The sequence below is a fragment of the Rhinoderma darwinii genome, chromosome 2 (genome assembly GCF_050947455.1).
Source record: "Rhinoderma darwinii isolate aRhiDar2 chromosome 2, aRhiDar2.hap1, whole genome shotgun sequence".
In the NCBI taxonomy this organism is placed as follows: domain Eukaryota; kingdom Metazoa; phylum Chordata; class Amphibia; order Anura; family Rhinodermatidae; genus Rhinoderma; species Rhinoderma darwinii.
In genome coordinates, this window is record NC_134688.1 from 114,481,445 (window position 1) to 114,504,105 (window position 22,661).

General features: G+C 42.9%; 1 protein-coding gene across 4 annotated transcripts in view; it reads right to left on the reverse strand.

The window, feature by feature from the left end:
- The window catches only part of SPATS2 (spermatogenesis associated serine rich 2), an 87,642-nt gene that overhangs the window by 37,736 nt on the left and 27,245 nt on the right, over positions 1–22,661 (reverse strand). For 3 of the 4 annotated variants that reach the window (XM_075852171.1, XM_075852170.1, XM_075852169.1), the window contains exon 2: positions 20,697–20,893. In XM_075852171.1, coding sequence (XP_075708286.1) covers positions 20,697–20,721 — 25 coding nt within the window. In that variant the 5' untranslated portion in view covers positions 20,722–20,893. Of the gene's footprint in view, positions 1–19,052; positions 19,145–20,696; positions 20,894–22,661 lie in introns of those variants that run through there. The other variant, XM_075852168.1, reaches the window with a different exon arrangement.

Genomic DNA, 22,661 nt, shown 5'->3' on the forward strand with positions numbered 1-22,661 from the left:
GGGGTTAATGGCAGGTATCGGAGCTAGCTCCAGTTCCTGCAGTTACAGGTGGATGTCAGCTGTAACATACAACTGACATCCACCGCTGATGACGCCAGCTCAGCTCATGAGCCGGCGCTATCTTGCCGTCAGCTACGGAAGCCTTTCAGCCCCCGCCTCCAGACGGGGCCTGAACAGCTTCCGTGCTAGGCAGACCGGGAGGCCAGTATTAGGACTGCGGTTGCCATTGCAGCCACCGGAACCCATGCAATTTTATTGCTGGGGTGCCGATGAGCTGCAAATACCTTAAATGCAGCGATCACTTTTGACTGCTGCATTTAAAAAGTCTCTGTCACCACATTATAAGTGCCCTATCTCCTGCATAATCTGATCCGCGCTGTAATGCAGATAACGGAGGTTTTTATTTTGAAAAACAATCATTTTTGAGCAAGTTCTGAACAATTTTAGATTTATGCGAATTAGTTTCTTAATAGACAACTGGGCGTGTTTTTACTTTTGACCAAGTGAGCGTTGAAGACTTTTTACGGCTCTGGTTTTAACTTGATGCCCGAGCGATCGGGCAGCTGAATGTCGGGTCTCCGGCTGTCAGTGACTGCCGGGGACCATGAGGAGAAGATAGAAGCAGCTTTCGCTGCTTCTGTCTTCTCTGGTCACTTGTACACAGCCCTTAATGAACGCTGTGTCTAGGAATAGAGGCAGTGGCCGCGCCGCTGTCTCTTTTGGTCCCGGTGATCATGTGACTGGTCACATGATCGCCGGGTGCTGTTACTGACAGACTGCTGCTGGGTCTTACTAGGCCCAGCACAGCCCTATTAGTGACAATCGTCACTATGAGAGGGCTGATTTCCCCTGTAACTGGGGCTGCTCTGCAGCTCGAGTTACAGGGGAAAAACATGGTGTAAAAGAAAGAAAAAAAATATATAAAGTTCCCCAAGGGTCTTTTTTGACCTTTGAGGGACAGACCATAGTAATAAAACAAAAAGTAAAAAGTGCAAAAGAAAATACACAAAATACCCACCCCCAAAAAAAACAAAAAACTCCCCCCCCCCCCCCCCGCCAATCATTATTGTAACGCTAGCGCTGACCCAATTACCCTAATATAGACGTGTAATATATTAAAATTTACGGTAGACCATGACAATCACAAATAAAAGGTCTATTTTAGGATAAAACTATATTACCAAAAAAAAATAAAATAGCTGAAATTTAAAAAAAAAAAGCTTATTTTTTTACTATTATTTTCAAACTTCTAAAATAGCAAAAAGGATGTGTATAAAAACGATAAAAAAATAAAATAAACCTGCAATGTCTATGGAAAAAACATTGCAAAAATCATGTCGTTAGCCCAACAAATAAAAAAGTTATACCCATTTAACGTGCTAAAAAGGGCTAAACGGTGTCTGGTCCTGAAGGCTCAAAATAGCCCGGTCTTGAACTGGTTAAATTCAATGGCCTATACTTAGGACAGGCCATAAAGTTCTGATTGGTGGAGGTTGGACTCTTAGAACCCCTGCCAGTCAGATGTTTGAAGGGGCTGCGGTGCGCCGGCTAGCACTGCTTTCCCTTTCATTGCGTAGACCGCGCCTGAATGCAAAAATCGCCATCACATTCATGCCAGTTGCACACAATAATACAGCTTTTTCAATTCATTTGCTTTGTCCATTCACTTGAATGGGAGAAGGATGTAATACGGAGCACAGCCGCAACGTATGCGACAGAGTGCAGGGGCACCTTCAAACAGCTGACCGGCAGGGGTTCTAAGAGTCCAATCATAAATCTTAAATAGGACATTGTCAAAAAAACTGTAGAGAGCAATCTTTAAAGGGAATGTATGGTCAGAAAAGTACATATTATTTAAATCAGGTTTTTATTATAAGCATTGTGAATTTTTTTTAAAATAAAAGGTGACAATATACAAAAAAAGAAAAAGATTTTTCAGACTGGCCACTAGAGTAGTCACAATAAGCTGACATTTCATGTTCTCTGTAGCTCACCTGTCAGCATTGTGGTATATACAGTCGCAGAACTAGCAAAATTTTCTTATTAGACGGTGGGCAAGATAATGATAGCTTTACTGTATTACTAGAAGCCCAGATAAGGTAGCAACACTATATACACAGATAAGGCTCTGTATGCATCTGCCCTGGTCTCGGCCGGAGGGGCTGTAATCCATCACTTCCTGAAGACTATAAAAATGTATGAGATCTGCTGGGACCACACCCAATCATGAAAGCAGTGGTGCCCCAGCGATCAGACAACCAGCGATAAGATATCACCTATCCTATGGATAAGTGACCGTCTATTCTGGGAATACCCTTTTAAAGGGAAGGGGTCATGAAATTATTATTTTTTTTGTGTGTGACTTAAATCACACCACAGCGTGATCTCGCTGTGCTGTGTAAGTCGCACAAAAACTTTACCGAAGTGTCGGGAGTATGAATAGACATCGCGTCCTGGCTGGAGGTGAAGCCTTTTCACTCTCAAGACACTTCAGTAAAGTTAGGCTATGTTCACACTGAGTTTTTTGCAGGCAGAAAATTCTGCCTCAAAATTCAGTTTGGAATTTTGAGGCAGATTTTGATCTGCCTGCAAGCAGTTTGCAGCGTTTTCCACTGGCGCCCATTGAGCACCACGGGCAAAAACACAGCGAAACGCTCGCTGGAAAAAAATGCCTCCGCCTTCCATTGAGATCACGCTGAGCTGAGTACAAATGGACATGAATGGAGAGAAGTGTATGACGCTGATTGGTCAGCGTCATATACTTCTTTACAACGCCGACTTGCTCAAAAGGTAAAAAACGCCCAGTTGTCTATTAAGAAACTAAATTTGCATAAATCTAAAATTGCTCATAACTTGCTCAAAAATGATCGTTTTTCAAAATAAAAAACACTTATCTACATTACAGCGCCAATCAGATTATGTAAATTATGCGCAATTTTCGATTTAAACGAATTCGTTTCTTAATAAACTGGGCGTTTTTTACCTTTTTACCAAGTGGGCGTTGTAAAGAGAAGTGTATGACGCTGACCAATCTCGAGAGATCATGCTGTGCTGTCACATACACCCACTTTAAGGGTCAGTTCACACAGAGTTTGCCACGTTTGTTTTTACGCGGAAACCGCGTCGGAAAATGCCTCCCATTGATTTCTTGCAGGAAAAAGTTGTGACATGCATTTACGTCTCTGACCTCCCATTGACATCAATGGGAGGCAGAGACATCAATTGGTCAGCGTCATACACTTCTCTATACAACCCCCACTTGGTAAAAAGGTAAAAAATGCTCAGTTGTCTATTAAGAAACTAATTAGAATAAATAAAAAATTGCTCACAACTTGCTCAAAAATGATAGTTTTTCAAAATAAAAAACACTATCTAAATTACGGCACCGATCAGATTATGTAGGAGATAGGGCACTTATAATGTGGTGACAGCCTACTTAAAGGTCCTTTTACACTGGGCGATTACGCTCATTCCCGATAATTTCCCTGTATCAACTTGACATATCAATATGATAAGAGTCAGATTGACTTTCTGGATGTCCAATTATCCAAGGAGACACAAGCTTTCCTTCAGACCGATGTTTATAGAAAATCAACTGCGGTTAACTCCCTACTTCAGGCGTCCTCTTCTCATCCCATACACGCGGTGCCTACAGGACAATTCTTAAGGATCAGGAGAATTTGTTCCTCAGATGAGGTATTTGAAAAACAGGCCTATGATCTCAATCGTTTTTTGTGTCGTGGATACAGCAAGAGATCTATAAAAAAAAGGCATATCACCGTGCAAAAAATACTCCAAGAGAAAACCTTTTATTTCCAAAAAATTGAGCACAAAAATAAATAGAGGGTAAGATTTACAATTAATTACCATTCACGATGGTCTCAAATGAGAGCTCATGAAACAATTTTGGCCTATTCTTCTCACAGATCCCATTATTGAAAAATATATTATGAAATTTCCAAGTACCTCTGCCCGACGCTCACGAAATTTGAAGTATTTCCTTGTGAGAAGTCATTAGCAATCCACAAACTCCAAATTTCCCTTCGGTACCAAGGGCCCAAAGTGGGGCTGTAGTCCATGTGGACACTGTCGCATGTCCTAATATTGAAAGGACGTCCACCTTTGTGGACGCAAAAGGTGAGAAAAGTTTTGATATCACACATCACATTAATTGTTCCACAAAGGCGGTCGTTTACTATGCTATATGCCCATGTCCTAAAATATATATTGGCCTTACTTCCAGGGAATTCAGAGTGTGAGTAAGGGAATATGTACGAGATATTTTGGGCGCAGTCTTAGCAAAAACCTTGGAAACACAAACCGATAGCTCGACGTTTTAAGGCATACCATGCATGCGATCCCACAAAATTGAAGGTAAGGGGCATTGATTGTATTGAAGTTAGCATTCGGAGTGGTGATATACGCCAAAAATTGGCACCATGTGAAACAAAATGGATTTGTTCTCAATACCATGCGCCCCTATGTGTTAAATGAAGTTCTCAGTTTCGCTCCTTTTCTTTGACCATGGATCTCCAGCGGGTCCTCTTTTTCCTTTTTTATTAGTATTTGTAACATATGTTCACAGCTTGTTGTTTTATATGTTTTCCATATATTTCTATTTTTGCTAATTTATTATACACAGATGGAGTCATGATACAATTCGATGTTTTGAACGATGGGCTCATAATACGAAAACAGAATTAGAAGAGATCTTGTTTTGGATAAAAATAGACTATCAATGATGGGTTATCCACTTCACCTCACATTATTTATTTCTTTATGCAATAATTTTTATTATATAGCACAGATGTGGATTTTTTTAAGTTTATTCCTCACTTTATTTACATATATATTTTTGATTTTATTATTTTTTTTGCCCCTGAGGCAGCGATGTCTAGGGCTTTCCCATAGCTGGACAGTGACGTCAGGAGCACAGCTTGAGTCCCAGTAGGAGCGCTACTAGCACTCTGCCCAGGAGTCCAGCTCTGGTGTTGCCCCGGACATCTCTGTCCATATATGAACAGTGATGTCAGGAGCAGAGCTGGAATCCTAGGCAGTGATAGAAGCGTCTCTGCTCCGGGACTCTAGCTCTGGGCAAGCCCCTGAAATCACTGTCCATATATGGACACTGATGTCCGTGGCTTCCCCAGAGTTCCGGAGCAGAGCCTATACTAGTGCTCCGCTCTGGGGTTGCCCCTGACATCACATTCCAGTCCAGGAGAATCCCCTGACGTCACTGTGTATGGACGGGCACTGTGGCAGCATCTACAAAGGGGCTGCCCAATCTTGACATGTGTGTCTGCCAAAAGTTGCCAACTGAGCCGCCGGACTGCATTTAGCGAAAAACTGTGAAACTGGATTGTTGAAATAAGCACATGGAGAAATCTCGCAAATTTCCATTAAGTTTAAACCTAGCGCTATTATAGTAATGTACTATTGTTGCCGCAACGCAGCAGCAGCCCTGCCGCGACGCAGCAGCAGCCCTGCCGTGTAACGCAGCAGCAGCCCTGCCGTGTAACGCAGCAGCAGCCCTGCCGTGTAACGCAGCAGCAGCCCTGCCGTGTAACGCAGCAGCAGCCCTGCCGTGTAACGCAGCAGCAGCCCTGCCGTAACGCAGCAGTGTTCTTATAGTAATGTGGTAGTATTATAGTAACGTATGGTAGTATTATAGTAACGTAGTATTAGGCTGGATTCACACGAGCATGTTCGGTCCGTAAAGGACGGAACGTATTTTGGCCGCAAGTCCCGGACCGAACACACTGCAGGGAGCCGGGCCCCTAGCATCATAGTTATCTATGACGCTAGGAGTCCCTGCCTGGCTGCGGGACAACTGTCCCATACTGTAATCATGTAGAGACAGGGACTCCTAGCTTCGTACATAACTATGATGCTAGGAGCCCGGCTCCCTGCAGTGTGTTCGGTCCGGGACTTGCGGCCGAAATACGTTCCGTCCTTTACGGACCGAACATTCTCGTGTGAATCCAGCCTTATAGTAGTTCAAATAACTGATAATTTAGTATCGTATCAAATTTGAAAGTAATGCGGCCCGTCAACTTCAAATTTTTTTTCAATACGTGGCCCATTTAGCCAGCCGAGTTTGAGACCACTGCTCTATACCATAACTATCATATAATGTCATTCAGAGCATACAATTAGGAGGTCCTCTTTAGTGTGACTGTGGACTATATATATATATATATATATATATATACACATACACACACACACACACACACACGTATTAGACATTTGTCAGATTTTTTCCAATTTTTGACAACAAATTGTAATTGCAACTTTTCTTCTTCAGTTATACAAGTAAATTACAAAGTTGATATATATCAGGTATACTATTAGATTAGCATAAGTTCGTGTCCATATAAGAAAAAAAAAATAGAAACGATTATTGATATTTTACAAATCAACTACATGTTTGTTTATTTTGTATTTTAACCAAAAAGTAGAGCTTTACATTTAGGCAAAACTTACAATACAGGTAGAGGAGAGCCCTGTATGCAAAGTACTCAAACTTTTAATGACTGCACTAACAAAGTGCAGTAGTTTCCGTTACTTTTTTTTTTTTTGCTGACCACACAAGGTAGAACCCTATTCCCTTCTTTGCAACCAACAGAGGATGGGAAGGTTGCTAGCACGCAAAGAAACCGATGTCGCTTGAGCTGCTGTAAGAACAGCGACTGATTTTTTTTCTGTAGTAGTAGTACATGTGATGAAATTATATCTACTCTGTATACTTCGCTTTTCTACACGACCCTACGTACTCAACATGTCTCATCACTCCAACAATTCTCATGTACGGCTGATAGTATGAGCGGGGGGGGGGGGGGGGGGGTCCTCTGAATTTTTTATTGAATGCTGCTCATATAATCCCCCACTATTACATTTCTCTCTAGACTAGAGCTCCACAGCTGCAAGGTGCTGCTGCTTTCTTGTTTTTACAGCTCTTACTGTTCAAAGTACTTCTCCGTGAAGTCGTAGGAGGACACTACTTTATAGTGCTGTGTCATGTTCTCCAATCAAGGGGAAATGTACTTCAGCCATCCACTGCAGTAGACAGGTAACCAAGGACAATTTAATGTACAATACACAGAATTAAATGGGTTTTCCTATATTGAATATTACCTATCCACAGGATAGATGAAAGATTTGATCGGTAGGAGTCTGACCACCGAGATCCCCACCGATCAGGAGTACGAGCTTACCTGGCTGTCCCTGTGTGCCCCATATGAATGAAGCTTTACTGCGCATATGGCCAATGCCCCATTCACCTTCTATGGGGCTGCTGGACATAAAATTAAATATTAAAAAGTTGTGTTCACACTGGTGGCATGTTTTCTGTTTTTACACAATACATGAAGGATATAATGGAGCCGTCAGGATTTGTCTGCCTCCACCCCCCATTGAATTATAAGAGGTTCATTAGCTATGCATTTTCCTTTTACTGCATAGAATACTGAAGGATGCTACACTATTTTGGCCATCAAAAACATCGAAGTCCTGGTGGAGAAGAACTGAAGTGAGCCTGAGGCTATGTTCACATCCGAGACAAGAGGCTTGGTCGCAGATTCCTTCATATTTGATGGCAAGAATAGCACAGCGAGCAGCGCTTTTTCCTCCGTCAAAACGACTGACACCTTGACGGAACCAATTATAAGTTAATGAGTTTCGTCGGGCGACTGCTACAACATTGCATTTTGGTTTCCGTTTTTTCTTAACAGAAACAATGCAGTCGTGAACAGAGCCCAAGATACAGTTTGTTTTCGGAGCACACGAGCAATTGCAATTGGGACGGGTTCTTTTGTATGTGGGTAGTGGTAGGGAGCCTGATGGAACTTGCTCAGGTAAAGACATATTGGCCTTCAGATTAAAAAAAAACAAAGAACGTGAAAATCACCGGTAAGCTAGAATTTGGCTGCTTTGGGCAACTTCTCAACTTTCTGCCTGCACCACTGTTTATACATCACTCTGCTAGACAGGTAAGGGCCTGTTCACATCACCGTTCATTTCCGTTCCGGGGTTCCGTCGGTTTCCGTTGGGTAAACCTCGCAACGGAAAATGAAAGTGAAAGCACAGCTTCCGTTTCAGTCACCATTGATCTCAATGGTGACGGAAACATTGCTAATACTTTCCGTTCGTCACCATTCCAGCTGGTTTCCGATTTTCCGACGGAATAGCGCAGTCCACTCCGCTATTGAGTCAGTCGGAAAACCGGAAACCTGCCGGAATGGCGATGAACGGAAAGCATTAGCGATGTTTCCGTCACCATTGAGATCAATGGTGACTGAAACGGCAGCTGTGCTTTCACGTTCCGTTGCGGGGTTCACCCGACGGAAACTTCCGACGGAACCCCGGAACGGAAAGCGAACGGTGATGTGAACAGGCCCTAAGGCTGTGTACAGGCAGCGGATTGCTACAGCAATGGAAACTGCCAAAGAAAGGGGGGAGAATTACTAAAATACACAGTGTGTGCTACTGTTTCAGAGATCCTTGAAATCCAAGCCACATATAGTGAGCTACCAGTTTATTAGCCATTCTTACCTCTTAGGCCACAATCAAACGTGATGGGTTTGTTATGATTTTTCGATGTGGATTCCAAACTACAGTACAATAAATGCGAATGGGGCATGAAAATAACGCAGGCAGTTTTTAGGGCAGGATGCGTATATTTAAATCACCTACAACATGTGAACAAGGAATCTGCCATAGAACAAAGCTTTAAAGTGGATCTGTCCTATTTACGATGTCCCGTCTGAGGCTAGGTAAAGGGACAGACACTGATTTCACTGGTCTGTCACTTATTAGGTAAATTGCTGTAGTTTAGGAGAATTTAGTTGTTCTAGTTGTGGCGTGCCGGACACTATGCAGGCTTGAGTGAAATGATATTCATATAAATCGTGATCCCACCGCTGATTGACACATTTCTCCCTATGCGTAGTAATCGGAAGAAAAGGGTCAATCCTTAGCTGTAGGGCGGGGAGGTGGGGCAGCATGAATATATAAATATCATTGGACTCAAGCCCTACATCGCATCCAGACCGCAACAGTGGCCACCCCAATTGTATATACAAAGATTATGTGTGTTATATACAAAGATGATGGAGTAATATAAGGAGATGGCAGGGGTCCCTGTATATTACCCCCATCATTACTGTATATTACCCCAGCAACCTTGTATACAGGAATTATGGCAGCTGTCTTGTTATACACAGGAATGATGGGGGGTTATATAGAGGGACCCCATCATTCCGGTATATACCAGCCCTTCATCATCCCTGTATATAGCCCCCATCAACCCTGTATAGACCATTAGGGCGAGCACTGTCCGCTCCCAATGGCAAGTTGGCATTGAGGCTAAACAAGAAGTAAATACGGTGGGTATTGAGGACACCGTGGACCAATAGGATGCTTAAAACGCCGGTATATGGCAAAAGTCCAGCAGAATCTGAAAATATGCACTGAGCCATACAAACCAGAGGAGCACAGGGAACTCCTCCACTCGCCGTTGGAATGGGGTTAGGCGAGTATGCATTTTATTAGGCACTATTGGGACAGTATGGGGGAATTATACCGCATGAGGGAAGATTTAGGGTCATTATACTGTGTGGGTATAGCTATATGGACAATATACAGTCCTGTCAAAAAATTTAGACTGACACAAATTTTGGTTTTCACAAAGTTTGCTGCTTCAGTTTTTATAGTGACATTTGCATTAACGCTAGATTGTTATGAAGAGTGATGAGATGAATTGCAATTAATTGCAAAGTCATTCCTTGCCATTAAAATGAACTTAATCACAAAAACACAATTTCCACTGCATTTCAGCCCTGCCATAAAACGACCTACTAACATTTCAGTGATCTTCTCGTTATCTTGGGACAAAGTGTTATTGAGGACAAGGCATCTGATATCACTCGGTCATGCTGATTGACTTGAAAGAGAACACTGGTTGCTTTAAAAGGGGGATGGTGGTTGAAATCCGTGTCTTCTTCTGTTAACTATGGTTACCTCCAAAAGGAAACACGTGCAGTCATGATTACTTTGCATCAAAAGGGCTTTACAGTCAAGGACATTGCTGCTGGTAAGATTGCCATTAAAACAACCATTTACTGGATAATCAAGAACTTCGAGAGAGGTTCAATTACTGTGAAGGAGGCTTCAGGGCACCCAAGAAACTCCAGCAAGTACCATGACCATCTCCTAAAGAAGACTTGGATCAGTTCAACACTAGTCCAGAGCTTGCTCAGGAATGACAGCAGACAGGTGTCAGTGCATTTGCACACACATTGAGGAGAAAACTTTTGGTGGCTGGCCTGGAGTCAAGAAGGGAAGTAAAGAAGCCACTTCGCTCAAAGATAAATATCAAGGATATAATGACATTGCGGGAACTGGGACGTCTGGAAGGAGGATTGTCCGGAGAAGAAAACGTGAGCGCTACCATGAGTCCTGTATCATGCCAACTGTAAAGCATCCTGTGACCATTCATGTGTGGCGTTTCTTTGCATCCAAGGGATTGGGCTCACTCACAAATTTGTCTAAGAACACTTCCATGAGTAAAGAATGGTATCTAAAGGAGCAATTTGGTGATGAACAATGCTTTTTCCAGCTTGATGGAGCATCATGTCACAAGGCAACAGTGACAACTAAGTGGCTCCTTCAACAAAACATTGAAATTTTGGGTCCATGGCCAGGAAACTCTGCAGATCTCAATCCCATTGAGAACCTGTGGTCAATCCTCAAAAAGCACATGAACATACAAAAACACAGACATTGTGATAAACTCTAAGCACTGATTAGGCAAGAACAGGTTGTCATCAGTCAGGAGTTGGCCCAGACACGGATATCCAGCATGCCAGGTTGAATTGCAGAAGTCTTAAAAAAGAAGGGTCAACACTGTAAATATCAAGTTTTTGCATAAACTGGATGTATTTGTCAATAAAAGTTAAAAATCTATGAAATGCTTATAATATTACTTCAGTATACCAGAGAAACAACTGACTAAAAGAACTAAAGACACTGGAGCAGCAAACTTTGTGAAAACCAAAGTGTTGTGTCAGACTCAAAACTTTTGGCCAGGACTGTACTGTGTGAGGGGCAGCGTCAGGGTATATATTATATACAGTATTATACTGCAGGCATAGGGGACCTATATTAAGTAAATGGTGTGGCATTCAAATAGGAGCGGTGGCATACAAAAAAAGGGAATGGCCTAAAATAATTTATTATTAGTAATAGAGGTTACAATGGTCAATCACGATTTTGATTTAGGTCAATCGCCCAGCCCTAATAGGACCACTATAATCTGTACACACCACATAGAGGGATTTCATTGAAGTGCAGCCAGAAAAAAAGCCATTGATGAAGAAAAACATAAGAAACCAGCTTCGGAGTTCACCAAACCGCATGTGGCAGACTACCCAAACACATGGAAGAAGGTTCTCTTTACCAATCTAACTTGAAGGAGTTGGAACAGTTTTGCGTGGAAGAATTGGCAAAAATCCCAGTGTCTAGATGTGCTATGCAAATAGAGACATACCGCAAGAGATTTGCATCTGTAATTACGGCAAATGGTGACTCCACAAAGTATTGACTTTCAGGGGGTGAATACTTATGCACAATTAAGTATCTCAAATATGTTTTTTCTCGTCTTTATTATTGTTTATGTCACAACAAAAAATAGTTTGCACCTTCAAAGTGGTAGATTCACTTTAATTTATGTATGTAATGAAGCAAAACCGGTAAAACACCAAGACACTTTATATCTATATTGGTAATTTAAGCACCAATTGTACAGAATACTAGAGACACCATCCATTTATTGATTTATACTGTGTGGAAGAATAATGACTATAATCAGTAATATAAGAATAAATGGAATTCATTCAAACTTTTACTTATCCTGCCTAGATAAATAGTTCAGTGGTTGCTGGCCAAGTCCTTAAACAATGTAATCTAAAGTTAAATGTACAGATCTGTGCCAACCTCGAAAATTGTGCCTATCATTTACAGCTTATTACACCATGTCATTAAATCAGTGTTTCCCAACCAGGATTCTATGGAAGCCTGGTATTCCTTCAAAAGCGGTTAGGGGTTCTATGGAAGACCACAATAGCATGGATTGGGTAGTGTAGGGGTTTCCCAGACTCCCCCAAGCAAAAAAGGTTGGGAGCTACTGCATTAACTACTTGCCGACACAGGACGAGAACACTCGTCCTGAGCGGCAGGTGCATCGCGCATTAGGACGAGCTTTCTCGTCCTGCGTTACAGCAGTGTCCGTGCGCGATCAGGAGCAAGGCAACGGCTGTAATACACAGCTGCAGCCCCGCACTAACTGTAGTGAGAAGAGAAACCTCTTCTCTCTGCCGTTAACCCCTTGATCAAAGCGGATTGCGGCATTCAAAGAAAATAAGAGGGGGGACTGCCTTTTGAGCGAGTCACAGAAAATCCCTGACACGCAATCAAAGGCCATAACTTGTATGGCCAGACAGCCCAGGGGTCCATTGAAGGACCCCAGGTCTGTCTGACCATATTTCCTGTCAGGGCATACTGAGGTATGCCCTAACAACTGCCTGTGTAGAATCAGTACACAGGCTAATGTACTGGCATATAGATATATGCCAGTACATTACAGTTAAAAAATCAAAATGAAAAATATCTATAGGATAAAAAAATAAAAATAAACCCACAAAAAAACACACATTTTTTACAATAAATAAACTTTTAAAAATATAGGTCCCAAAACATGAAATATACACACATTTAGCATCGCCACAACCGTTCCAGCCTGTATAATAAATGTATAACAATATTTATGATGATTGGTGTATGGTGCAAAAAAATTAAAATAATAAAACTGCAGCGGAATGGCTTTTTTTTCTGTATTTTCGCCAAAATAAATGTATATAAATTAAACGATAATGTATTTGTACCAAAAAAATGGTACAACTCATCCCGCAAAAAAAGTCTCATACAACTACGTCATACAAAAAATAAAAATAAAAAGTTATGAGCCGGGACGCAAGGAGGGAAATATAAAAAAAAAAAATGTTATCGGCGCTGTAATGTAGATAACAGTGGGTTTTTATTTTGAAAAACAATAATTTTTGAGAAAGTTATGAAAAATTGTATATTTATGCTAATTCGCGTCATACATTTCTCATTGTTCCAGCCCAGTTTCTTTCACTGCACAATCACGCTGGGCTGGAACAATGAGAAGTCTATGACACGGATTGGTCACTGATTGGTCAGCATCATACACTCCTCTTTACAACGCCCAGTTGGTCAAAAGTAAAAACACCCCCAGTAGTCTATTAATAAACTCATTAGCATAAATCTAAACTAGCTCATAACTTGCTAAAAAATGATCGTATTTCAAAATAAAAACCACTGTTGTTATCTACATTCCAGCGCCGATCAGATTATGTAGGAGATAGAGCACTTATAATCTGGTGACAGAGCCTCTTTAACCCCTTAAGGAAGCAGCATAGTTTGGGCGTTAAGGCTCAGAGCCAATTTTTGAAATCTGACATATTTCACTTTATGTGGTAATAAAGTCGGAATGCTTAAACTTACGCCTCATTGACACGACAGGGTCCGAGTGTCGGCCGATAAAATCTGCCGTTTTGGGCCGTTTTTCCCGGCCGGTTTGCATCCGTTTTGGGCCGTGTTTCAGTTTTTAACGGCCGATTTTGACCCGTTTTTTTCCCTGTCCGTTTTAAAATCGGATGAATTTCATTTAAATTTGTTGCCACACACAGCCCTTTGAAGGTGATGCCACCCAGCCCCCTGCAGGTGATGCCACACAGCACCCTGACTTTGATGTCCATATATGGACAGTGTAGTCACTCACTTCTCCTGTAGCGGAATCCCCGGCCATAGAGTCGGGGATTCCGCTGCAGAAGTGAGTGACATCGCTGTGTCCATATATGGACAGTGTAGTCACACACCTCTCCTGTAGCGGAATCCCCAATCCCCGGCCGGGGATTGGGGATTCAGATTCCTACAGGTAGCAAAAAAAGACCCTCCTCCTCACATGCACTCTGCACTGTGAGGAGGAGGAGAGAGAGCGCGCGCGAGCGACGGAATACATGGCCATCACCCGGGACACATTCCGGTGATGGCCGTGTATTACCCGGCCCCATAGACTTCTATGGGAGCCGGGTAAACGGCCGAAAATAGGGCATGTCCCATTTTTTGACGGCTAGATTTCCCAGGCCGTCCAAAAAAATCGGTCGTGTGAATAGCCCCATTAGGGGTCTATTGTTCCTAATGCAGCCGGGTGACGGCCGATTTATGAACGGCCGTCACCCGGCCAGGAAACCATGTCGTGTGAATAAGGGCTTATCCAAGCAATTCTGAGATCGTTTTCTCGTGAGACATTGGGCTTTAGGTTAGTGGTAAAATTTGGTCGATATATTCAGTGTTTATTTGTGAATAAATTGCAAAATGTAGAGAAAATTTAGATTTTTTTTTTTAATTTTTCTGACTTTAAATGCATCTGCTTGTAAAACAGACGGTTATACCACCCAAAATAGTTACTAGTTCACATTTCCCATATGTCTACTTTAGATTGGCATTGTTTTTTGAACATTCTTTTATTTTTCTTGGACGTTACAAGGCTTAGAACTTTAGCAGCAATTTCTATTACGAAAATTTCAAAAGCCTTTTTTTAAGGTACCTGTTCAGTTCTGAAGTGGCTTTGAGGGGCCTATGTATTAGAAACCTCCGTAAAACACCTTATTTTAAAAACTAGACCCCTCAAAGTACTCAAAACAGCATTTAGAACGTTTATTTAACCCTTTATGCATTTCACAGGAATTAAAGCGGATTCAATTTGCAAATTTCATTTTTCTTGCTGAATTTCAATTTTATTCTATTTTTTTTCTGTAACACAGAAGGTTTTACCAGAGAAACACTACTAAATATGTATTGTCCAGATTCTGCAGTTTTTAGAAATGTCCCACATGTGTCTCTACTGCGCTCGTGGACTAAAACACAAGCCCTAGAAGCAAAGAAGCACCTAGTGCATTTTGAGGCCTCTTTTTTTTATTAGAATCTATTTTAGGCAGCATGCCAGGTTTGAAGAGGTGTTGAGGTGCCAAAACAGTACGAATCCCCCAAAAGTTGAAAACCCCATTTTGGAAACTACACCCCTCAAGGAATTCATTTATGGGTGTTACCATTTTGACCCCACAGTTTTTACACAGCACGTATTTGAATTTGGCTGTGAAATTAAAAAAATGAAATTTTTTCCAAAAATATGTCATTTTTCATCAAAATTTCTTATTTTCACAGGGAACAAAATACCCCATTTTGTTGCCCAATTTGTCCTGAGTGCGACAATACCCCATTTGTGGTGATAAACTGCCGTTTGGGCCCATGGGAGGGCTCAGAAGGAAAGGACAACCATTTGGCCTACTGGGGATTTTCTGGTGCAAAGTCATGTATGCAGAAGCCTCTGAGGTACCAGTACAGTTGAAAGCCCCGAGAAGTGGCCCCGTTTTAAAAACTACTCCCCTTAAGGCATTCATCTAGAGGTGTAGTGAGCATTTTGACCGGAGACATACACCCCATAAACTGTAATGTGGGTTCTCCTGGGTACGGCAATACCCTACATGTGGCTGTTATCAGCTGCCTGGGCACACAGCAGGGCCCAGAGGGGAAAGATGAGGGGGATAAGATGTGTGGAGTACATCAGGGTAAGTAAACCTGGGGTAGATTTAAAATGTATCATACATCCCTTGATTTTTAAACACTTTCATACAGAGCTCTGGTTTTTCGGGACACGTGTCACATTGATATATTGTGTCCTCCCTTATCCCCCTTTTATAGCAGACTTTGCACCTCTTGACTTTTTCTCTTCTTGCCAGTTTGGGGAACTTCTCCTGGAAAGTGTTGCCCTGGTACGATGCGTGTGGCCTCGCTTCCAGAAGTACTGTGTTTCCCCCCTTCTTGGTCCCTAAAGATTAGGTTCTTGATAACGATGTGCACGGCCAGCTTCTTATACCACACCGCATGGCGCTGTAGGGCTTCAGGACTTGATCTGACAAGTCCACCACTCCCATGTACCCATTGTAGACCAGGATGCAGTCTGGTTTGAGGGTCTCTGTACTGGTACCTCATACAGGTACATGGGTACTGGTGTGTCATCTCTCTTGTCTTGTACTTGACACACAATATGTTGCTGCTGGATTGTGCCCTGCTCTCACCCCTTCTGAGTGTTTGCCCAAGCAGTCTTAGGGAGGCCTCTCAGATTTCTTCTAGCAGTGCCGCATGCCGCAGGACTTCTGGAAGTGAGGCACTTGAAGAGTGGGACGCTGGTATAAAAATTATCCAGGTAGAGGTGGTAACCCTGGTCCAGCAGTGGGTGCACAAAATCCCACACAATTTTTGCATTAACTCCCAGTAAAGGGGGGGGGGGGTGCATTCTGGGGGCTGAATACTGGTGTCCTTCCCTTCATATATCCTAAATTTGTAGGTATACCCTGATGCACTCTCGCACAGCTTATACATCTTCACGCCATACCTTGCCCTCTTAATCGGCAGGTACTGGCGGAATTGAAGCCTCCCTTTAAAATGTACCAAGGACTCATCAATAGAAATACACTTCTTGGGGGTGACTGCTTTGGAAAACCGGGCACTGAAATGGTCTAATAGGGGTCTCAGTTTATACAAATGGTCAAAACTGGGGTCATCTCGGGGTGGGCACGGCTTATTATCAGCATAATGTAAGAAGCAAAGTATTGCCTCATTTTTATTTGTTTTAGGTTGCAGTTCAGTTCTGAAGTTGCTTTGAGGGGCCCATATATTAGAAACCCCAATCAAACACCCCATTTTAGAAACTAGACCCCTCAAAATATTCACAACAGCATTTAGAAAGTTTATTAACCCTTTAGGTGTTTCACAGGAATTTAGAGCAAAGTAGAGGTGACATTTACATATTTATTTTTGTCATAAAATCTTTTTATTCCATTTTTTTTCTGTAAAACAGAAGGATTTATCAGAGAAACGCAACTCAATACGTATTGCCCAGATTCTGCAGTTTAGAGAAATATCCCACATGTGGCCCTAGTGCGGTAATGGACTGAAGCACCGGCCTCCGAAGCAAAGGAGCACCTAGAGGATTTTGAGGCCTCTTTTATTAGGCACCATGTCCGGTTTGAAGAGGTCTTGTGGTGCCAAAACAGTGGAAACCCCCCAAAAGTGACCCCATTTTGCAAACTAGACCCCTTGAGGAATCCATTGTAGTTTTCTTGGGGTGCATGCAGATTTTTGATCCGTTTTTATTCTATTTTTGAGTGGCGTGGTGACTAAAAAACAGCAATTCTACTATTGGTTTTTTATTCTATTTTTTTACAGCGTTCACCGTGCGCTATAAATGACATATTCACTTTATTCTGCGGGGCGATACGATTACGGCGATACCAGATGTTTAGTTTTTTTTATGTCTTATGGCGTTTGCACAATAAAATACGTTTTGTAAAAAATCATTTTTTGTGTTACCTTATTCTAAGAGCCAGAACTTTTTTTATTTTTCCATCAATAAAGCCGTGCGAGGACTTGTTTTTTTGCGTAACGAACTGTAGTTTCGATCAGCACTATTTTTTCGGTACATGCGACTTTTGATCTCTTTTTATTTCATTTTTTGGGAGGTGAAGTGACCAAACAATTGTGATTGTGGTACGGTTTATTATTATTTTCTTTTACGGCGTTCACCGCGCGGGATAAATAACTAAATACTTTTGTAGTTCACGCCGTTACGGACACGACGATACCAATTATGTAGTTTATTTGTTTATATATTTTTATTCATTATAAAGGACTGATAAGGGAAAAAGGGAGATGTTTACTTTTATTTTCCTATTTTTAAACAACTTTTTTTTTACTTTATTACTTTGTCCCACTAGGGTACTTGAGGGCAGGGGGCCCTGATCGCTATTCTAATACACTGCATTACATGCGTAGTGCAGTGTATTAGAACTGTCAGCTACTCACTGACAGCAAGCATAGTGGGTCCTGACTTTGTAAGGACCCACTAGGCTTCTGTAGATGGAATAGCCGGACGCCATTGTTAGGCGTCCGGTTGCCATAGCCACCATCGCCGCCCGCTATCATGTAGCGGTCCGTCGATGGTGGTTTAACCCCTAAGAAGCCGCGATCGCTATTGAACGCGGCTTTTAAGGGGTTAATCAGCGGGGACACAGCGATCGGTCCCCGCTATAGGAGCTGCGGCAACCGCTGTACAAGACAGCAGCTGTCACAGCTCCTGCATGCGTCGGGAAGATGGTCGAAATGGCCGTTACTCCCGTGACGTACTATTCCGTCATGGAGCGCGAATGGGATGGTTACCATGACATAATAGTACGTCACTGAGTGTTAAGCGGTTGAATAGTAGTTTTAATATATTTAGTACAACTTAGGATTTATTCACACGAGCGTGTCCATTTTGCACGTGTAAAAAACGCAACGTTTTGCACGCGTTGCAGTTTCGTGTGACATCCGCGTGCGGTGCGCGTCTGTGTTTCTTACGTGCGTATGTAATGCGTCTTTTACGTCAGCAAAAAAAATAAACTGAAGGTGTTTTCCTTGTCTCATCATTTCTTTAGCAACTGTTGCGTGAATAACAGACATCACACGGATGACGTACGTATGCTGTCTGTGATTTTCACGCACCCATTGACTTCATACAACAGTTGCTAAAGAAATGATGAGAAAAAGAAAGACACCTTCAGTTTTTGTTGCGGATGTAAAAACAAACGTGAGATACGGATGCTATACACGCGTAAAACAGGCAGACGCGCACCGTACACGGACGTGTCACAGAACTGCAACGCAGGAAAAACGCTACGGTTTTTTACGCGCGCAAAACGAGCATGCTCGTGTGATTAAGGCCTTATGCTGAAGAATTGTTGCACATTTGTCTCGTTTTTTCCCCATTGCGTTCAACGGAAGGTAAAAGCCGTAATTCCGCCGCAAAAATTGCAAATATGAAGAAAACAAAACACTTTATTGTATACACTAAATAAAGAGCCTGTACTTACCCGCCGTGGCATTAACAATATTGACGGCTCCTTGTTTCCCCAGCTGTTCTGCGTGCCGCCTGGGATGACGTTTCATCCCATGTACTTGATGCAGCCATGGTCACATGGGCTGCACAGAGAACAGAGGGACGTGTCGCTATAGCAACGTCAGAAGGTAAGTATTGCCTCCCCCCGCAGCGATATCGGATGAAAATCTCAACCACAACATGGTGCAGGGTCTTGCGGCTGGAGTGCCCTATGGGTTCTAGGTCGGATACAATATACTAGGTCGGATACAATGTACTTTTATGCAGCGTGTCCGACCTGTGTGAACATACTCTTAGGCTACATTTACATGAGTGGCAGATTTATCCGCGTAGAAAGCGTGCGTAAATCTGGTCCGTGTGCGTTGCGTTATTCTATCTGTGGTTTGCGAGTGGCATGTGTTTTCACGCACTAATTTATGCAAAGTTATTAATTACCGGTGGTACGCTTTTAGACATGTAAAATCAATTATTTTTCAAATTTCCTCAATGTGTCCCTACACCAGCCAATATTCACTTCTAAGAACTCAATATCTTATATATAATCGTGGTACGTGGTGTCCGAGGCACAGTTCAGAGGACACGTAACATCACGTGAGGGGCGTTCCAGCCAGTCAGGAAGAGGTGCAGATGGTGGACGAGAGCCTGGAAGTTGAAACAACACCTGGTGAGCCGCAGAGGGGGCCCGGCGCCTGTAATCAATTGTATTGTGCTGTCTGTGATTGCGGTGGAGGGGACAGCACAATACAATACAATACATTACAAACTGTGGGTCGCGACTCCCTGGGGGGGGGGGGGGTCGTGTGCAGACCTCCAGGGGGTCTCGAGCCACTCGCGGAGGTTCCTGTTCCAACTGTATATACGTAGTCAGGACACAGATACAGTTGAATTCAATGCTGGAGCTGTCAGCCGCTTGCTCCAGCATTCACTGTGCCATGAGCAGCTCGGCGCAGGCAGGTGCGATGTAGTGACGTCATCGCGCCTGCCTGTACCGAGTCACTTCCAGAAGTGCAGAGTAGGAGAAGGATCCTCCACCCGTCGGGGGAACGGGGATAGGGAAGTAATGTTATTTTCTATAAGGCACATATGGGGGGGCATTACACTGGGTATGGGAGGATGGCTGTCTGATATGATGGCAGCCATAGGCTTGATTATACTGTGTGATGGCAGCTACGGGGGGGCATTATACTGTGTGAGGGCAGCTACGGGAGGCATTATACTGTGTGAGGGCAGCTACGGGAGGCATTATACTGTGTGAGGGCAGCTACGGGGGGCATTATGCTGTGTGGAGGCATTATACTGTGTAAGGACCGCTATGTGGGCATTATACTGTATGGGGGCAGCTATTGGGTGCATTATTCTGTGGAGGCAGCTAATTATATATAATATATATATATATATATATATATATATATAAACAGACCACTGCATTCCTTTTGCTAGCAAACCCATGTAATGGGTTATATTAACTAGTAGAATATAGATCGTGTGTACCCCAAAAATTCAGGTACTCCTTATAAGAGGCATAGTTGACTTGCACGTGAGGATTACATCAGCTTTTGTGTTTGGGGGAAAAAAATGCAACATTTAGCAAAATAAGATTAGGACTTTAATAACTTACCCTTATTACTGTGCTTACGAGACATCTTTGTTAGAACTAGTGAAGAAATCAAAAGCACAAAGACGTTTCCTTGTTCACACTCTTAGCTGTGATGAGATGTTAAGACTGGTGGAAAGTCTGGGCCAGCTGCCAGGAAGGTGCTTAAATACTTCTTTACACTAGTCACGCCAGGTCCTTCCTCCACGTCTTGTTGGACACTAAAAAAAAAAAGGAGACATCAGTCAGACAAGACAGCTACTTTGACTGCAGGCAGCAATATACAAGACCATAAAAGTTGACAAGATGGCACACTATCTGCTGGGTAGAACAGAGAAAACAAAGTCCAGATCATGGCACTAACCACGCATCAACGTGCCACAGTCTACAGCTTTCTCTCCGGAGGAACGGAAAATAGAAGGTTTAGATTCCAATTTGCCCTTGTAAATAGACCGACTACCATACATCTTGCCAAGAGACTCCATTATAAATCAATGGGGTCCGCCGGTCACTGATTAGATCTGTCATACAAACGGATCCGGCAGTGTCAATGATTGCGTTATAAACAGAAGTCTTCTTGTATCGATGGCCATGGTGTCTACACAGATGACAGACAAAGGAAAGTCCATCTAGTCGACATGCCATTAAAGTAAAGGAAAGGCCCTTCAACCCTATATAAGCCTCTTATGGATGAGTTTGTTAAAACAATTTTAAACCTCACATGCGTTAGTTTGTCCTTTCACTGAAAAGTCTATCACTTGTAATATATATATATATATTTTCGTTTGGTGTTTGTTGGCTCAGCAAGGGATTGGTTTGGCATTTTTCAGCCAGAAAGTGACTTTTTTGCCTAAAAAACAAAACCACACAAATGTCAATGTATGCTGCGTTTTTTGATTTTTATTTTTCCCAAACTAAATCCTGTCTTCAAAAAGAGGAATCTTTGAATCACATGATCTGCACTGTGAAAAACGCCACACGAACACCACACGTAACTGTACGGTGATGGTGCGGGCTCAGAAGCGGAGCCAGTGCCATTACAGCGGACACCCTGCTGTAACGGTGGGAATCTAAGCTAGCTTCGATCCCTGCCATTAACCCCGAAATGCCGCAGTCAAAAGCAATTGCCGAATTTAGGTGGTTTGTAGCTGATCGGTACCCCCGCGACGGGGTGCAGATGACTGCTTTGGCAATTTGACGATTAGGTCCCACCCAGAGGCATGGCCTAAAATTCTTCAAGAATAAGGCGCATGCTCAGGAACGGAGCCTGCGCCACCAGCCGTATGTTACAGCGGACAACCTGCTGTAACGGCAGGAACAGGAGCTAGCGCCGATCCCCGCCATTAACCACTTAGATGCCACGGTCAAAAGCGACTGCTGCATCTAGGTGGTTTGCAAAGGATCATCACACCTGCGACTTGATTACAGGGGCTGCCGATAATTGCTATGGCAACAGAAGATGGAGCCTAATAAGCTTGCTGTCAGTGTAAGACTGACCGTTCTAATGCACTGCACTACATATGTATTGCAATGTATTAGAATAGAGATCAACGGTGCAGGCTTTCAAATCCCCTAGTGGGACAAAAAAAATAATAATAATTGTTAATAAAAATGTTGTACAAAAGTAAAAAAAGAAACATGCCTTTTATCCCAAAAGTCTTATTATAGCAAAAAAAACAGAAAACATTAAAAAAGTACACATATTTGGTAATGCCGCGTTCAAAACGACCCAAACTATCATGCTATTTTTTACCTACCAGGGGGCTGGGTGTGGCAACACCTACCAGGGGGCTGGGTGTGGCAACACCTACCAGGGGGCTGGGTGTGGCAACACCTACCAGGGGGCTGGGTGTGGCAACACCTACCAGGGGGCTGGGTGTGGCAACACCTACCAGGGGGCTGGGTGTGGCAACACCTACCAGGGGGCTGGGTGTGGCAACACCTACCAGGGGGCTGGGTGTGGCAACACCTACCAGGGGGCTGGGTGTG